This window comes from Platalea leucorodia (assembly GCF_965183815.1).
Source record: "Platalea leucorodia genome assembly, chromosome: 1".
Taxonomy (NCBI): domain Eukaryota; kingdom Metazoa; phylum Chordata; class Aves; order Pelecaniformes; family Threskiornithidae; genus Platalea; species Platalea leucorodia.
In genome coordinates, this window is record NC_138823.1 from 148766596 (window position 1) to 148783961 (window position 17366).

At 37.5% G+C, this 17366-nt stretch overlaps 1 protein-coding gene across 5 annotated transcripts in view; it reads right to left on the reverse strand.

Annotated features, from left to right (window-relative positions):
* PIP4K2A (phosphatidylinositol-5-phosphate 4-kinase type 2 alpha) overlaps nt 1-17366 on the reverse strand; it is a 114068-nt gene that overhangs the window by 42952 nt on the left and 53750 nt on the right. For 4 of the 5 annotated variants that reach the window (XM_082318401.1, XM_082318400.1, XM_082318402.1 and 1 more), the window contains 2 exons: nt 8223-8320; nt 7026-7122 (listed from right to left, as the gene is read on the reverse strand). In XM_082318401.1, coding sequence (XP_082174527.1) covers nt 7026-7122; nt 8223-8320 — 195 coding nt within the window. Of the gene's footprint in view, nt 1-7025; nt 7123-8222; nt 8321-8793; nt 8875-17366 lie in introns of those variants that run through there. The other variant, XM_082318404.1, reaches the window with a different exon arrangement.

The following is a 17366-nucleotide window of genomic DNA, read 5'->3' on the forward strand; positions in this document are numbered from 1 at the left end:
CAGGAGAAAGGCTATGGGTTCCTCAACTTGGTCAAATGAGAGTTTACCGAATAAAACACGTGATTCTTTCCTAAATCAAGTCATCCTATTGAGACTGTAGGCCTGGATTTGGAGCTGTCAGCTTAAGGCATGCACCTGCTTTGGAAATAGTTAGGGCTCTTTTTCTGGGAGCTTCTCTCCTTCAGCCCTGCAAAGCTTGGCTTGATGCCTCACTTTCAATGGCTACCTCCGTGAGAGCTCAGGGAGCACCTATCAGCTCATTGTTTTGATGTTGCCAGCACATGATAAATTACTTTTTTTCTAGTTTGAATACTCAATTGTGAATGACACTTAGTTTAGGCAAGGAACTGCTGAAAGCAAGGCAAATTAAATGTTTTCTCTAGGGAAGACTAAAAGAAAGCAGAGGTTAAAACTTCTGTTGCCATACATACTAAGGTTAAGTCCCACTGTCACTAAATTCTTATTTGGGCTCACACTTAAGGCACCAAATCCTAGAACATAATATTCAGATTGTGAACTTGACTTTTTATATGGTGGAAAGACCACAAATGCCACAGTTTTTGTTACTACAGCTGGCTCAACACTTTACTACCGCTACTGCCTATGCCCACATCAAACAAGACATCTGCAGCTCTGAACATCTTGGTGCCAACATCCATTTGGAATCCACAAACTGTGTACTCTGCTACAGGTACCTCATCTGACAGATGAGCTCAAGAACTTCTCATGCACTGACAGACTTACCATGCTAAAATGACTGGCACATGAATTTTCTTGCCAAGGCAGTTTTTGCTTCCAGGATTGTTTATGCATTTTATTAAACATTCAATGAAAAGATCATGTCTTAGGAAGAAGATCCAACTCCTAACATACTTGTTGCTGAGATACTTATGGCTGACCTTGTCTGTAGTTTGATGCTAGAGGTGGCTCGTTCCTTCCCAAACCAAGGGCCAACAAATGGAGGCATGAATTTCAGTGCAGAAGAACCATCAGAGCGCTCTGACTAATATTTGCTTGTGTGATAAAACATATCGCCTTAGATTGTAAAATAGTTGTTAAGGTCTTAATATGATGTCTTAGCATTGGTTAAGTCACACAAAATGAGCAAAAATATTCATAGGTTGACAAGAATTTTGGTGATCTGAAGTTTAGATACTTAAAAAGAAGATTATATTAAAGGCTGACTTCTGAAAAACGAACCTAGAATTTGCATTATTTACCTGATGCCATATTAGAGTCTGGACTATAAATACCTCTGTATGGAAAGCTGTGAGAGATATCGAAACAGAAGACAACCACCATATCAGGAGATGTGAAAGATACTGAGTTCACATGGTTTGTGTATTAGGTTTGCGTGGCAAGGTTTTAGTAGTGGGGGGCTACAGGGGTGATTTCTGCGAGAAGCTGCCAGAAGCATCCCCTATGTCCAGTAGGGCCAATGCCAGCTGGCTCCAAGACGGACCCACTGCTGGCCAAGGCCGAGCCCACCAGTGATGGTGGTAGCGTCTATGGGATAACACATTTAAGAAGAGGAAAAACAGCAACAGCAGCCGGAGAGAGGAGTGAGAATATGTGGGAAGAACAACTCTGCAGACACCAAGGTCAGTGAAGGAGGGGGAGGAGGTGCTCCAGGCGCCAGAGCAGAGATTCCCCTGCAGCCCCTGGTGAAGACCCTGGTGATGCAGGCTGTCCCCCTGCAGCCCATGGAGGTCCATGGTGGAGCAGATATCCACCTGCAGCCCCTGGAGGACCCCATGCTGGAGCAGGTGGATGCCTGAAGGAGGCTGTGACCCCATGGGAAGCCCATGCTGGAGCAGGCTCCTGGCAGGACCTGTGACCCCGTGGAAGGGACCCACACTGGAGCAGTTCATGAAGAACTGCAGCCCGTGGGAAGGACTCACATTGGAGAAGTTCATGGAGGACTGTCTCCCGTGGGAAGGACCCCACGCTGGAGCAGGGGAAGAGTGTGAGGAGTCCTCCCCCTGAGGAGGAAGGAGCGGCAGAGATAACGTGTGATGAACTGACCGCAACCCCCATTCCCATCCCCCTGCGCCACTGGGGGGGAGGAGGTAGACAAAATCGGGAGTAAAGTTAAGCCCGGGAAGAAGGGAGGGGTGGGGGGAAGGTGTTTTTAAAGATTTGATTTTATTTCTCATTATCCTGCTCTGATTTAATTGGTAATAACTTAAATTAATTTCCCCCCAAGTTAAGTCTGTTTTGCCCATGATGGTAACTGGTGAATGATCTCTCCCTGTCCTTATCTCGACCCACGAGCCTTTCATTATATTTTCTCTCCCCTGTCCAGCTGAGGAGTGGAGTGATAGAGCAGCTTTGGTGGGCACCTGGTGTCCAGCCAGGGTCAACCCACCACATAGTTTGTTATTAGGGAAATTGCTTAAAAGCAGGAATTCTCAATTTTCATTTTATATTTCAATCTTTTATATGGAAAAATGCACATAGAGAAATAATAAGCATCTCTAAATGAAAAAGAACGTATAGACCATCTGCTAAAAGTTCTTTATGAATTCTTTGTCCTGTACAGAGAACGTCTACAAACTGCTCCCGCAGACAGGCAAAGTCAGAGTTGAGCATGTCTCCTATTGCACTAAGTACTAAAACTTTAAGGAAAATCAGTTGTGCTCTCCCCTGTCCCCAGTAGAAGGCTCATTAGGTACACTGGGACATTGGTGCCCTCTGGTAAGAGCAATTCTATTTTATTGGGCAAGAACACAGTCTCCCTTTTTTGCCTAGCAGAATCCAGATGTGGGATTCAGCAATAACTTTAAGCAAGAACAGATGTGTTGGAGCACAGTAAGTTTCCCTTTCCAGAGCAACAGCAGCATTTGTAACTGTAGTAGATCCTATTTTTCTAGAGTTTGTTGGGGGGCATTAAGTTAGCTGCTTGCCTGTTAATCTCTCAAAATTTTGCAGTTTACAGAAGCTATTCCTGCAATTCTTCTGACAGAATTGTACTCTTGGACTTTTTAAGATAAGCAATGCCAACCAAGTTGAAAAGAAACTCCAAAGTTACCAGAGCTACCCCTTACATTTTGGAAAAAAGAGGCCTTTCTGTAGAATAACCTTTGCAAAACCAGTATCTAAAGCTATGGGGGAACACAGAAATTAAAAATTAGTTTAGGACTGTAGTGAGGGATTTACTTTACTACATCTGTTTTCTAATACCTTTTTTTTTCCCCTGCTACGAACTCTCAGGTATTTTCCTGTCAATGTTACGAGGATCTTAAAGAGTTAGGGATTCTTTTTCAATGAAATAGAAGACACTAAAAAAATGCAAGATCAAGATAATTTACCCTATCAAGGCAAAATTTGTCATTATTTAATGGTCTGGCTTGTGGAATTACTTTGACACTTTTAAAAATTATCTTCAATATGAGATCCATATGTACTTACTTGTAACATCCAACAGCACAAAACATAACAATAATCTCTTTCCCTTTGATAATTTCTAGTCTATATAAGTGGTTTTTCTATTATTCAAATGCAATTTTGATTCATACTGACTAATCATCACCTGTGTTCCCCTTTCTAAGAAAAAACAGCCAGACCGTTTCTTAATTTGATGCAATAAATATCTTAGTAATACATGATCACCAAGAAGGAAAATCGGGGTCTAATAAAAGATTTTTTTGACATAAGAACAAAGTTTCTTAACCTAGATTGAAGGCTTAATTTGTCATAACAAGTTTCTATAGGCAACCTTTGAATAAAACTCAAGGTTTAACTAACTTCATACTATATTTTCTACACTGCTGTCCATAATAAAGAATGAATCACTGAAAAAAACCCACCCAGTATTAGCAACCACACATATATCTCCATGAAACTTTAATCCTAGTTCGGTACTAATCCAAAAGTCTCTCAGAGATGCCCAGCCAGCTATGAAAGACAGATAGATGTAGGACAGATTACCACAGATACCTCAAAAAAAGGAGTTGGTTTTCATCATGTGAAGGGAGGGAGCCTATTATAGGAACTGTAATTGCCATTACTAGAAATGGCTTCCTGTAAGGCATGAACCATATACAGTTTAAGGAATTCCCCTGACCCTGAAGTTGGACTGCTTGTAGGAAAAACCCTGTACTTTATGAGATTTAAATCTCTCTTCAGGGATAAGAGGAGATCTCTGTAAGAGAAGATCCCTATATTAACCATTCTATATGTGAACTAAGCCTATGTGTTAAGCAGTCCACAAAATTACTGTAAAAAGTGAATAACACAATGTCAAGAATTAAAATTAGTATAGCCCAGTAATTAGAGCACACACTACCAAATTCTTTTCACAAGGTAGGGTTTTTTTAGTCTTTACTTATGAGTAAGCACTATCTGCCCTCTGGAGCAACTCATCAAGGATATCTGCAGAACATTCTGAAAACAAAAACATGTAAAATGAATGTTCTTCCTGATTTAAACTGATGTGTCTCACTAATGAACAAGGTAATTGGGTTTATTTATCTAAACCAATCCTATCTTGCTCAATAACGGGAATGACATTGTTCACAATTGATTAGGACTCCCTTCCTGAAAATCATTATATAAGAAAAGCTATCTAGAGAAAGTTATTCGCTATCTCTTCCATAAGCTTTCCTTCAGTTCAATACTGCACAGGCTTTTTCCAATTCATGCTTGCCTCCGAGTATAAGACAATAATTTTAACCAATATTCATTGGAGTAACTTCCTTGAAGACAAAGATTAGCTGGGGAAAAAAGTATATACAGTGAGTCTCCCTTTGTCAAATTAGATTCCCTATTAAAATCACAGAGAATGTAACATTAAAATGAAAGCAAGTTCTACTTTTAATAGGGATAATCCTTATCTTACACATGGGGTGACCTGAATTTTCATTTATGTGTATTTCTGTAAAAATAATTTAATTTTAAAAGTGTGTTCAAAATACATTACAACTTTGAGCATTTTTTTTAAAAAAAATTATCAGAACAGTCCAGAAGAAGAAGAATTCAGAGTGATAAACTGCTTGGATTGATGAAAAAAAAGAATGGTGAATGCAGACATTGCCTTCCCTTGGGTCAAAATTAATGTTAACTATCTTCCGTTTTTAGCTAAATATACCTGAAATACTAAATAGCATTGAAGAATTTTTTCTAACTACCACATAATTTTATTCAATCAAAAACCATGATGTGGTTGCATTTTCTTCTTTTGGATTGTTGTTTGGTTGCATTGTCAAAAAACCCAAAACACATAGCTACAAACAAGTGTTTTTGGTTTTGATCTGAAAATATGGACATTTTATTTAGTGACAATCCTTTAACATTGTTTTATCACCGTTCTCATTAATAAATCCAAACAGCAGTATAACGTAGTTACAACAGGAATTTCTGTCGTAGAACAATTGTGGAGATGGAAACATTTCACAATGCTGTGGAATGCAGCATTTTTGATTATGCTCAGTTTGCCAGTTTTAATTAATGACAGCATCTTGTCTTCTAATGTATTTACTGAAATAAAACCTTGATTACCTAGTAATGTCATCACCCCATCTTCTAAAAGACATCAAGCATGAGCTGACACCATAATTTTAAGTTTAGGAGCAATCACATGTCCTTCCTCTTTGACACACCAATTCTTTTCCTTTGGCAAGAAAAAGGAAATCTTCATATAAAGGGATCAAATAACTTCCCAAACAATAGGATCCTCTTTGGTCTATCAGGAAAATTGAACCAGGAATGCAATTTGATATAACTGTTTTAACTGTTGGCCCAAGTCTTGGAGTATTTCCTCTTAAACAGTTCTTCAGTAAACAGGATAATGAAAACATCATGCAACAGGATCATGACAGCTCTAGCAAAAGAAACCAACCCAACCCGCTCCACTTACTGGCAAAACATCTCACCAAAGTTACAGTGGCTGTATATCGAGACCCATAACCTAATCTCCATCTACACTCCTGCAAGCATGTTTTAACCCATCTATGCATTTTTAACACATTGTTTGATGTTGAAAAGAGCAAAATTGGTAAAGGGGATAGTTAAAGGACTTAGATGTAGATCTCAGCTGCAGTATTCAGTCTGCTCGACATAGCAAGAATGGGAATGTTATGACAAACACATTTTGTACAATTTGCTTAGCTACTTGAAACCATTTATTAAATATCTTCTCCTAATGTATCTTAACAACAGGTTACAAATACAATTGCAGCCCACATCAAAATAGTTTACAAGAGCGAGAGAGCGCGACAAGAAGCAGTGCTGGGTTACACAGCAAGTGCTCTTTTGGATAGGACATCCTGCAGCACGAATGCAGAAGGAATTATCCCTGTGACTGAAATAGTGTGCGTTAGGAACAGTTAATGGAAAACGGAATGTCAGTGAGTATTGGCAAATCAGACTAAAGCAGAGTTCAAGAACTTTCTTTTGCAAAGACAGAAAGAAGCTTTGACTGCAAGGAACAACCCTGCCAAATCTAGAGCAATTTCTTGTTTTGCTGTATCTGCTCTACGCAAGTTATTTGTTTCCAGATCCTCTTAACAACGGGAAAAGCAGACATAATGAAGCAGTATGAAGTTGGCGGGCCAGAGGTCACTCTCTTCTAAACAAAAAGAGCATGAAGGGCAAAAAAAGAGGCTGTGGTTATTTCAGAAACCACATCTGACATAGAGAGCACTGAAGCAACTGTTATCTAAGTGACCCAACTGAATATAGCATCTCTTGTCAGTAGTGTCCACACATTATTTTTATTTCCTATTGCAAGAGGTATCACCCCTCGCTTTTAATAACATGGCTTATGACTGAGAGGTGCTATAACGGGAAACAAGGAGGACTAAAGACAGATAGGGCAGGCAAAGAGGTAAACCAGAAATGTTCTGCTCACAGGTGGGGGAAGGAGTAGAAAGAATGTCATCTTTTTCTCTTAGTTTTCCTCCAACTTACACAAAAATAAAAGAACTTTATTTCAGCACATTGGCCTGTTTGTTCACAACTGCAGCACTACTAACATTTAAAATCTGTATACATCACCAGTTTAGGTGTTTTGAAAGCGAACTTACCTGAAAGTCTTGATCATCAATTCCAAACCTCTCTCTTAGATTACGGAAAACCATTGGACAATATTCCTTAAATTTGAAATGACTTGGCATGTTTTCTCTGAAAGAATAGAAACCCAAGTCAACTTCATTCACCTCCACATGCAATAAGTAACTCTAGAGCATTCTGTCTCAATTCTGTTCGTACAAAGCAGAGGATAAGGAGATTTACAATCTCTCTTCTAATGCTTTCTTTTATTCAATGAGATTTGGTCTCACCGTGTTCTTTTCTTTTTCTTTATAATGTTCAGTAAATTTATACATATTTGTCTCTAACATGCTACAACATAACTGGATGAAATAAACACAAACTATATTTTGATAACTTTGGAACCTGGGCTCAAAAGCAGAAACGGATGTTTTCTCACTGCCCTAAAATTACTTCAAAGGTGAAATCTTAGATCAGATTACACAAGAATTACCATACCATCTGTGACACCAGGGAGTACTGACAGTGCCAAAGCTTCAAGAAAATTGGACTCATTCAGTACAGGGCTAATTTTAATATCCTACTGTTAATTTCAGACTTGGATGTGAGAAGTTATTTTGACCTTTGCCACAGAAGACCCAAAGTAGCATAGTTCTTCCTAATTCTTTCCAAATATATTCTTGAATAAAATTCAGGTTATACACAAAACAGCATTAACAGTTTTGTATGTCTGTACGTAATCTTCATGAAACATTTTTAAGAGATGTAGATATTACATGAAATGATCTTAATTTTGGAGCTTCTAGATGATTGGTATGATTTCAAATTACGGATTATAAAAGGCTGAACATTATTCAGCTTTGATATATACTTTAAACTCTCATTCTTGTTCAAATATTTCATTTAATAAAAAGTACATGCACATGAATTTATGTTTTTAAAAATAACCAAATAAATGCTTATTGTCGGCCATAAATAACCACACCAAGAAAGGATCACCTTCAATATGTAAGATACTTACAAGGCCATAATAAACCATATGAAGGAAAAATACTACCCAGCAGCCCCTGCTGTTGCTTTTCAGAACAGCACAGATGGTTATGTTTATCGCAGGATTAACTTAATCATCAAAACTTCAGTCCCATCAACTGAAAAATAACAGAGTTCATAGTACTTCATAAAAATATCACTGCCACTATCCACTTCTACAAAGAATTGTTACTTGTACTTACTTGTTGAAAAGGTGATTGTCCACCTTTATCTTTGAGTATGCTTTGAAATCATCTGGCATCAACATAACAGGGATTTGAACATGGCTCAGTTCATTGATCTAGAGAAAACAGAATATATTTAGTTGCTGATGTCTTTGCAAAGACGCTGCATGTGTCTTAATTACAAAAATGTTATTCAGTCTGCTATTTCTTTTATATTAAGTAAAAGAAGAATGCAAAAGCAGATTTATTCTTTCCAGATTAAATGCAATCACAAGATAGACACTTTGGAAAAGAAGAAACGGCATTCCATATCTATACTAGTTTCCAGAAAAAAAGTGCTTCAAAGCACTCCAGTACCTGGAGTGTACTTTTTATGGAAGGTCAATGAGGATGCCAACAAAATGTGAACCATTCTGTGAAAATGATCTTTAATCCCAACACACTGTTCTTGTTTCATCAACTGAGCTACACTCTCCAAAGATAACTCAAATTCTATATTTCAAACAACTATTTGCCTTTACAGCTTATGAGCTAGTCTTATACATCTTGTGCCTTGAACTACACAGCAAAAATAAGAAATTTTGCTTACATGTGAATACACACACTTTGGGCTCAATAAGCAGAGGCTTGTTTCTTCCGATAGTGCAGACCTCAGCCGAGTTTTTGCAAGTCATAGCATTCAGGCATTTCTTTGATTGTTCAAGTCAGACAAACTACTGAAATAGCAAAATTTTTGCTTAGAAATAGGCGCAGGAGTTAAGTTCTACGGTTGCCCTTATTTTCTTATATTTATGGGGACCATCTATTCCTTCTAGTTTTGAAATAAATATTGTCAGTCTTCTTAAGATTAGGATTTTTCATATATATTTGAAATCTACTTCTGGCCACATCTTTATGATAAAATGTAAACAGCTTTGCCGTTACGTAGTTTGTAGGAATGTTTTTATCATTGCATGTATTAATCTATCCTTATTTTAGTAAATTTTAGCTAAAACATGATAAACATGAGAGAGAGAATTGTGAGCTTGCAACGGTGCTTTCAAATCACGAATGAGACACCCATTACAACAACAGTCACCAAATACCCATGACATACATTTTACCTATGTTCTTACGGTGCTCTATACCCTGGTCACGCATCTCAATTTACCCGGTCAACTATTTTTGCTCATGTGGAGCGCATTTTGCTTCAGCAGTTTTCTACAGGGTTTAGGGGGAAAACCCACTCTATGCGAATACAAATGCACGCTAGCAGTGGATATAGCAATACTGCTCTTAGCACTGCTTATCCAGCATTGTTTTCCAACTAGGAAGCTGCTAGTTGCCTGTAAACGCTATCCTGCTTAAGAGAGGCTTTTGGAGAAACCTTCACTGAAGCAGCCATAGGTTATAAATACTGGAGGAAAAAAATGCACTCTCTGCAAGTATGACCTTTTGCAGAACTGAAGTTAAACAAAATAAGAAAACAGTGAAGAGCCTTTTAGCTCTTAAACAGAGGAAAGCAAGCAATGCAAGCAGGCAGGTCAGGCGGCCTCATCACCTTTCTTTTTTACTTTCAAGTCCCAGTAACGTTCCCTGCCATGTCTCATTTTTATTATTCAGATCCCTGCAGCCCACAAGAAAACTGATAAAATCTGTTGAATTTACTTTAGAGAATGCTTCTTCAGAAAGCCCTGAAAAGCTCTAGGTAGAGGCAGGGCAGTTACATAGCAGAGCAGATATCCCAAACAAAGATGTTTGGGATGGGCTGAATGTGCTCTGCTCCTTGGAGTTGTAGGGAGAACACTCTTTCCTCCCTCCTTCCAAAGGGAGGGAAAGAAGAAACTCCAGTAAATTTTTGAAAACACAGCTGTGCAAACCTAACAAATCATGCTGATACCTTATTAAATACGACATAAAATAACAAAACGTTGATCGAAAATCACTACACCTAACATACATGCTCTTTACTACAGTTGATATCACTGTGCATCAATCTCACCCTGAAACCAGGTTCATGAGTCTGTAGAACTAGTCTAACTGTTGTAGAAATAAAACTAGAGACAAGTAGATATATTACACAGAGATATGAAACTTTAGATCTGCTTATACGGAATTACCTACTCTCTTAGACTGCCAGATTCTACAACAAATTCCACGCTTGAAAGAGGGATAACAGAGACCTACACGCATTTCCATCCTAGCCAAAAGTGATCCCAAGAATATCTTCCAATGAATACTGTCAATAATGCTGAATTCACACATTTTCAAATGACCCATCTACAATTTGCAAGTTTGCTTGCAAATCTGGATTTTAGATTATCAAAATTGCATTAATCAAATTTTCACATGCATTCACTTTAAGTTACTGATATAAAGTTTCCCTGAATAAATCTATAGATTTGCTTTCATGCTGTGGATATTTAAATTTGTGCTATATGGCACAGTTGTAATTGTGCCTGTAGGCCTTACAAATGTCATCTGCATAGCCGAATAACACAGCCAAATGTGCTTGTATTTGCATACTTTAGAGATTCTTTTATTCTAAACAACAATTCCAGAATAATTCTCCCAGGCAGTTCTCTAAAAGATACGAATGTACACACACACATACACCCTCCCACCCCCCCGCCCCATCAAATCAGGCAAAAAATGCAGGCTAACAGAAGGTTTGGGTTTGTTTTCGTTTTTTTGTTTGTTTTTTTTTGGGGGGTAGGTGTTTTTTGGGGGGGTGGATGTGGGTTTGAGATTGATTCAAGTCTGAGGTATGTAAAAGTAATTTCTCTAATATTTTAGGGAATTCCTCTCTAGCAGGAGACAGAAAAAAAAGCAGGCGATGAACACACAGCAGAAATGACCTTTGGTATAGCACACCAGCTGAGTAATGGCATGTCCCAGTGGCACAGGCCATTAATTAATTTAAACCTTTCAAGTATAAGGTCTGGCTCTTTGTGCAATAGTACATTTTTTTGGATAGATTTGATGAGGCCAGATTGGAAAGTGCACACAAGACAGAAAGGAATACCCATGTCATTAGATCTTGGTGGAAACTGGAACCACATTGCGGGGGGAAGGGAGAAGAAACAATATCTAAGACTCCCCCACAAACAGCTCTTGAAAAGCTAAAAGAAAAGGGAAAGGTCAGACAGATCAATTCTCCACTTTGCCATCACCGTGTAAAGAAACAGTCACATCTGAAAGACACTAAATATGAAACAAAGAGGATGTTTTCAGCCTTCCAACCCATCTCATGAAAATTTTGCTTCTTTTTCGCTGTGTTTGAAAGTCAAGCGTGACACAAAATTTTAAGTAAGATGCATGTGATACCTTTCCAAAGTATTACGTGCATCTCTTCACGTTTCCCATTAAATACAGCTAGCTTAGCAATAGCAAATGAAATGTGACTGTGAGGATGAAAGTTCAGTATTCCCAATTATAACAGAAACTGTGTTACAATAGCTGTAATAATTACATAAGAAATATCCATTTTCCTCTAAGGAGTGCTTCTGAATGTAACAAAATCATAAGCAAGAAATAATTTCCCACAAGAGATAATCACAACGCATAAATGAAGCAGAAAGAGCTCACTGGACAGAGGGTTGACTTGTTGCTGAGGACTCAGGATCAAACATTCATTTAATCACAATTACTTCTAAGAGAACCCACATATATAGCATCTTTACAATAAATACCATACGCATCATATTGAGAAAGAAAGTTCTTTTAGCCCTGTAGCCTACATCCTTTAACGGCCCTGATTTGTTGTTGCCAATACAAAATTCTGCTGCAGTTTGTCTTGTTATTTGAAACAGACAATGGTTACTATATCTTTGAGGAATTTAAATCCCATATAACAGCCTTAGAGAATGGAATATTTTAAATATGAATGACTAAGATTTTAGTTGCACAGTAACTATGCATATTATGTATAAATACCTCATGTCTATTAATAACATTTGTAAACTCATGCACACAAGATTTTAATAGATGACCCAGAAACATCCCTTTAAGTAATTTTTTCAAATACCTTTTGTGATATTGGTATAAAACCAGGTGTTATGTGAGATGGAGACATCCCCCATGACTTACGAGCTTTAGGGAAGAACAATTTTACATGCCTTAGAGTGGCATCACCCCTTTAAACACATACTACAAAAAACTGTGGCTGTAGGGATCGGCTCAGAGCTGTGGCTCAGTCATGGCAGGTGGGAGGGGGCCAAAGCGAAAGGAGGCTTTCAGGCAAAAACCCACTGATTGCAACTCATTTTGCTCCTGCAGGTTTAGGATTGAATTCACACTGTCAGGAAAACAGAGGTTGTAATTAAACTGCAAATAAGGGAATAATAAAAGCCTACTGGACATTGAATAAATAGTAAGACTCAGCTGGTAATGATTCTGAAATTAGCACACAGAGAGGTGTTCCCACAAAGCCATCTTATATTGGTGACATTTCAAATAAGCTTCTCTAATTTATATGATTTGAAATCAAGCAATGAATATATCATAAATTGTTAGGCATTATTAATGGCCCTTATTTAATTCAGATACATTCACCCTAAACACCACATTACTAGTGCAATGCATAATTAAACATTAGTTTTCATTCTGTCAGAACATAAGCAGCAATAAATTGCTTGCATGCAAAGCAGACAATGAGATATTTAAGCAGCATATAATAAAGGCAATTTACAGCATATATTGCATGTTTAGCTGGAGGAGCCAGAACAATGGTCTGTTCTCCAACAGATACAAGCTGATGCCTATCGCTACAATGCTGCAGCAAGAAAACCTGTGTAACACATTACAGCTGGTATTATTCATACAAAAAAAACCCCAAAACACAACAACAAAAAAAAACCGTATAAAATTGAAGAAGCCATGTACATCGATGACCAAAATTTCGTCCCAAGAACATCATGAATCACATGCAGACTACTTAGCAATGCCTAGTGGTCCCTTTTGAAACGCTCTTCCTATTTAAAGCCTTCATTCTGTACATGGTTTCTTGTATTTAATATCTCCGCTTTAAGATACAGCATAGATACTATTTCCTTTTAAATTAACATATCAGCCAGCCAGACTTGCTGGCTGAACCTACAGAGGGACGCGGTGTTTTCACACTGAACAGCTTGATAAAACATCTCAGTCACAGTTATGGCTCTTGGCACTTTCAAACACAGGAAAATCCCTGTTCCTGCATCCTGCGATGCTGGGATGTGGCTGAAGTTGTGGGAGTGCTACTTTCTTTTCAGTTCTGTTTATCTCCCAACTCTCTTTCTGAAGTGAAAGCCAATTCACAGCGCTCTGATCTGCTGAGACAAACAAGCTACAACTGGTTTGTTACTCTGAGAGAAAGTCAAGTGCATTTTTCACAAATTTGTGTATTTTTAAACGTGGATTTTGGAAGAAGTGGGAGTGGAAGAGACTTTGGAAGAAAGAAATTATTGAGATCTAAAAATAGAATTGAACTTTTAACACCACCAGCTGTTCTGACATTTTTATGTTCATGGTTTACTTTCTGCATCTCAGTTTCTTCTTTGGCAAGGAAACTTGCACAGAACTCTGAAGAAAAAAAAATATCAGACAGTACTTTTCGTTCAGACATGGAGCCACCATTTTGACAGGGCCACAGATTTCTTCAAAGGCACAGTTAATTCATTTACTGGTAGGTTAATGCTTACAAAAGCAAGCCTATTGGCTTCTAATGGATTGCTCTTGCAAAACAAGGCTGGAGAACAGAAATGCAACAGGAAAACTGTTTGGGGTATAAAATTTCACAAATACTTAGGAAACCATTATCCTTCATTCTTCTAGCACCTTCTTGATAACTGAACACCCTACAGGTCTTACCAAAGCATTTTCCTGATTGCTAGAGCACAATCACCTACGAGATAAAGTTTCTTAATCTTATTCTTTCTATTATCATGTAAAAAGCCATTTCCAACACTGTTCCTATTTTGCAAGTAGTGGTTTAGGCTGAAGCACAACGGGCCGGGTGGTGACAGGCAGAGCTACAGGCAGGCATTTACATCCTCTCCTTCCCAGATGTGGAACACGCCGCAGTATCGCTACCGGGACAGTAAACGCCTTGTGTTGAAGTATAAACTGAAAGTGAAGTGATTATTTTACAACTCTTTGAAATCTACCTTTAAGGGTCTGAAAAGGGTGGATGAGGTCAGCAGCTAATCAATTTTGTGGAAGACATTTGCCTGTTACAGGGCAAAACCATCATTTGATAAATGTCATTTGACAGTTTAAATTACACTCAAAGCCATTCTTGCAAAAGAAATAAAAGGTTAAGCTAAGTTCTGCTCTAGAGAAATAAATCAGTTCAGCAAAATACTCCTTAATTTGTTTTAAATGAGGTTTTCATCATTTCAATCACACAAAAATTCATCTCTTCCCCCCCTAAAGCACAAGGTAAAGAATATCTACCCGGACTTTATTTTATTAACTACACAATGTGCTAGGAATTTAAATGGCACAGGAGACTTCTCCTATATAAGTAATTTCTGGTTACCTATTCAGAAACAAGTTCTGAAATTAAAGCAATTATATGCCTGAGAAAAACACAGGGTAAAGTATTTAATTTTCTCTGAGTCTTTAGGACCATTTTAATTTAAGGTATATGGAGAGAAAAAAACCCAAACCAACATGAAAGCCCACCTAGCTGCCAGAGTAATAGGCGTTGAAGTTTTACTAGTCTCAAAACCTCTACCAGTAATTACCAGAGCAGCTTCATGTTTTTACAGTTGATGTGATACCTGTCATTAGATTGCTGGCTTTCAATGAAATTCAATAATCTCATGCTAGAAAAGTAGGCCCAATTGAACCAAATGTTTTTCAAATTGCCTTAATGCAGAAAGACATACTTTTCCCAAAGGACTAAACACAGAATATCTGAAATACTTCGCAAAAATATTACACTTCATGGATTTAGAAATTCTGAGAAATGAACACATCAATTACAGCTTATTTACTTTTTATCAAAAAGTAGCAAGATTTTTCTGAAGTCTTATGGTCTGGCTTTGAATTTAAGAAAAAAATTCACAGCAAACCCCAGATGTTTTCATGAGACTTTTTAGTTGCTGTTTTCAACAGTACAAGGACATCTTTGGGGAGGGAAGGTCTGTAGTACATGCATCCACGTGGAAAACAGGATATTGTGACATACCCGAGAAAGCTCCGAACAGGATATTGTGACATACCAAATACAGTCCCAAAACAGAGGGAAAAAAATGGTTTTGAAGAGAATTTATTTCTTGGTGTTTATCTTTAAATTTGGAATATCAGGGCCCTTAATCCAAACGAAGGATTTCATAGTGTGGTTATCACTCCTGTTCAGAGAGTTTGGAGTGACAGTGTTTAAAGAACCTACAACAAAAGCACCAAAATCACACTCCCTTTACAAATGTTTTAATGCAAGTTTTCAAGTCTTTCAAGTCTCTTGGACGTTTGCACAGTCTAGAAAATCCAGAACATCTGCTGTATACTGTCAGACAAGCGTAAAGCCACGTTTCTACAGATTCGGTTAAACTTTCTGTGAATCTGCTTACACCTTTCAATGAGTGCAAAAATTAACACTTCATAATGTGCCAAATAATCAAAGACCAAATATAAATTAAGCAGCTCAGATATAATGCCTGTCATGATAATCCCCCATTCTCCTGAAAAGCTAGGACAAATGCAATAGTGTGTACAAAGATACTAGTGCACATTGATGAAATGGCGAAATAGAGTAATAGAGATGTAACTTATTTGTAGCGGAGATTTTTGACATGCAAAACAGTTTGAGTAGTAAATAGCATACAAAAATAAAGTGCAGTCTCAGTCAAAAAGGAAACTGTAAAGCAATTAAAGTCCTTCAGATTTGGCTGAGTTGTGATGCACACAATACATATGAGCTCATCCTTGTTTGCTAATGTAATGGTTAAGAAGAAAACAAGACAAGGCATACAGCTCAGACAACAATTTGCCAGCTATTAGCTAGTGGGCTTGCCACAAAATTGATAAAAGAACATTTTATTTTTTGAGCAGAAGTATCTCAAGTCACCTTTTTTAAGCTTCAATTTGTGTGCTCGGAAATTGATGCACTTTAATTCAATCTTTCATAGCAATAGGTATCTTCAGTTATTGCTTGAAATACTGATTTAAAAGACACATACTTGTCACAAGGTCTGATAGCAATCTGGTCTGTATTTTTCTAATTAAAGAACAAAATGCTTATCTGGCAACAGATAAACTTTAGTTCACTTGGCTTTGTCATGAAAGTTTCACAAGAGAATACCTAAACAGAGGAGGATGCTAGGAGGCACCAAGTATATATTTACGACATAGGGAAAGGTTTAAGGAAAATAAGTTCAATTCTATATAGGAAGTAATACACAACTCATAGATAAATGTTCTGATGATTTTCTATATGATCTTTTGTGGATTCTGGAAGAAGAGTTCAACAAGCAGGAACAAAATGAAATAAAATTACACATATTCCATGAATCATGTTACTCAAGTTTTGGAAAACAAACAAACCAACCAACCAACCAAAAAACAGACTTAAAGGAGTCTATTAAATAATGCTTATCTCTCATAACAGCTTTTAAGATTGTATTTTTCAAGTATAACTTTTCTGAACAGGAAAATTGAGTCCATGCAGTTAAACATAAAACTCCAGTAAGCAGTTGAACACATATGGAGATGCTGTAGCCTTACCTGAATGCTATAACTGCAAAATGAAATGCAGCAGAAAAAGTTCTCTTCAACAAAGAAAGGCAAAGTATAATGGGAAAAGAAACCTAAGGAACCCTTTCACATATAACACATGCAACTCAGCTGCTTAATAAAGAGGAAGGCTTTAAGAGCATCCTGCCTAAGAGTGACAAACTGGGATGGCCACAGAACAAAAGCAACAATTTAAGACATCAGATGGGCTTCATTATTGTTCAGAAGCAATAATAAATGTAGAAAAGCCAAATGCTTTGGTTATTTTTACACTGACATAATGAAGGTAATGTGTTTCATATTATTATTGTTAATTATTAAGAAGGAAGACCAACTTGTGAATAGGCTTTTTGGTAACACACTTTCATGTGCTGTCACACGTTCCAACCTCAAAAATATGTTATTATTTAGGAAATTGTTGACTTGTGAAAAGATGACATTAAAACATGATTCCTTCTGGCCATT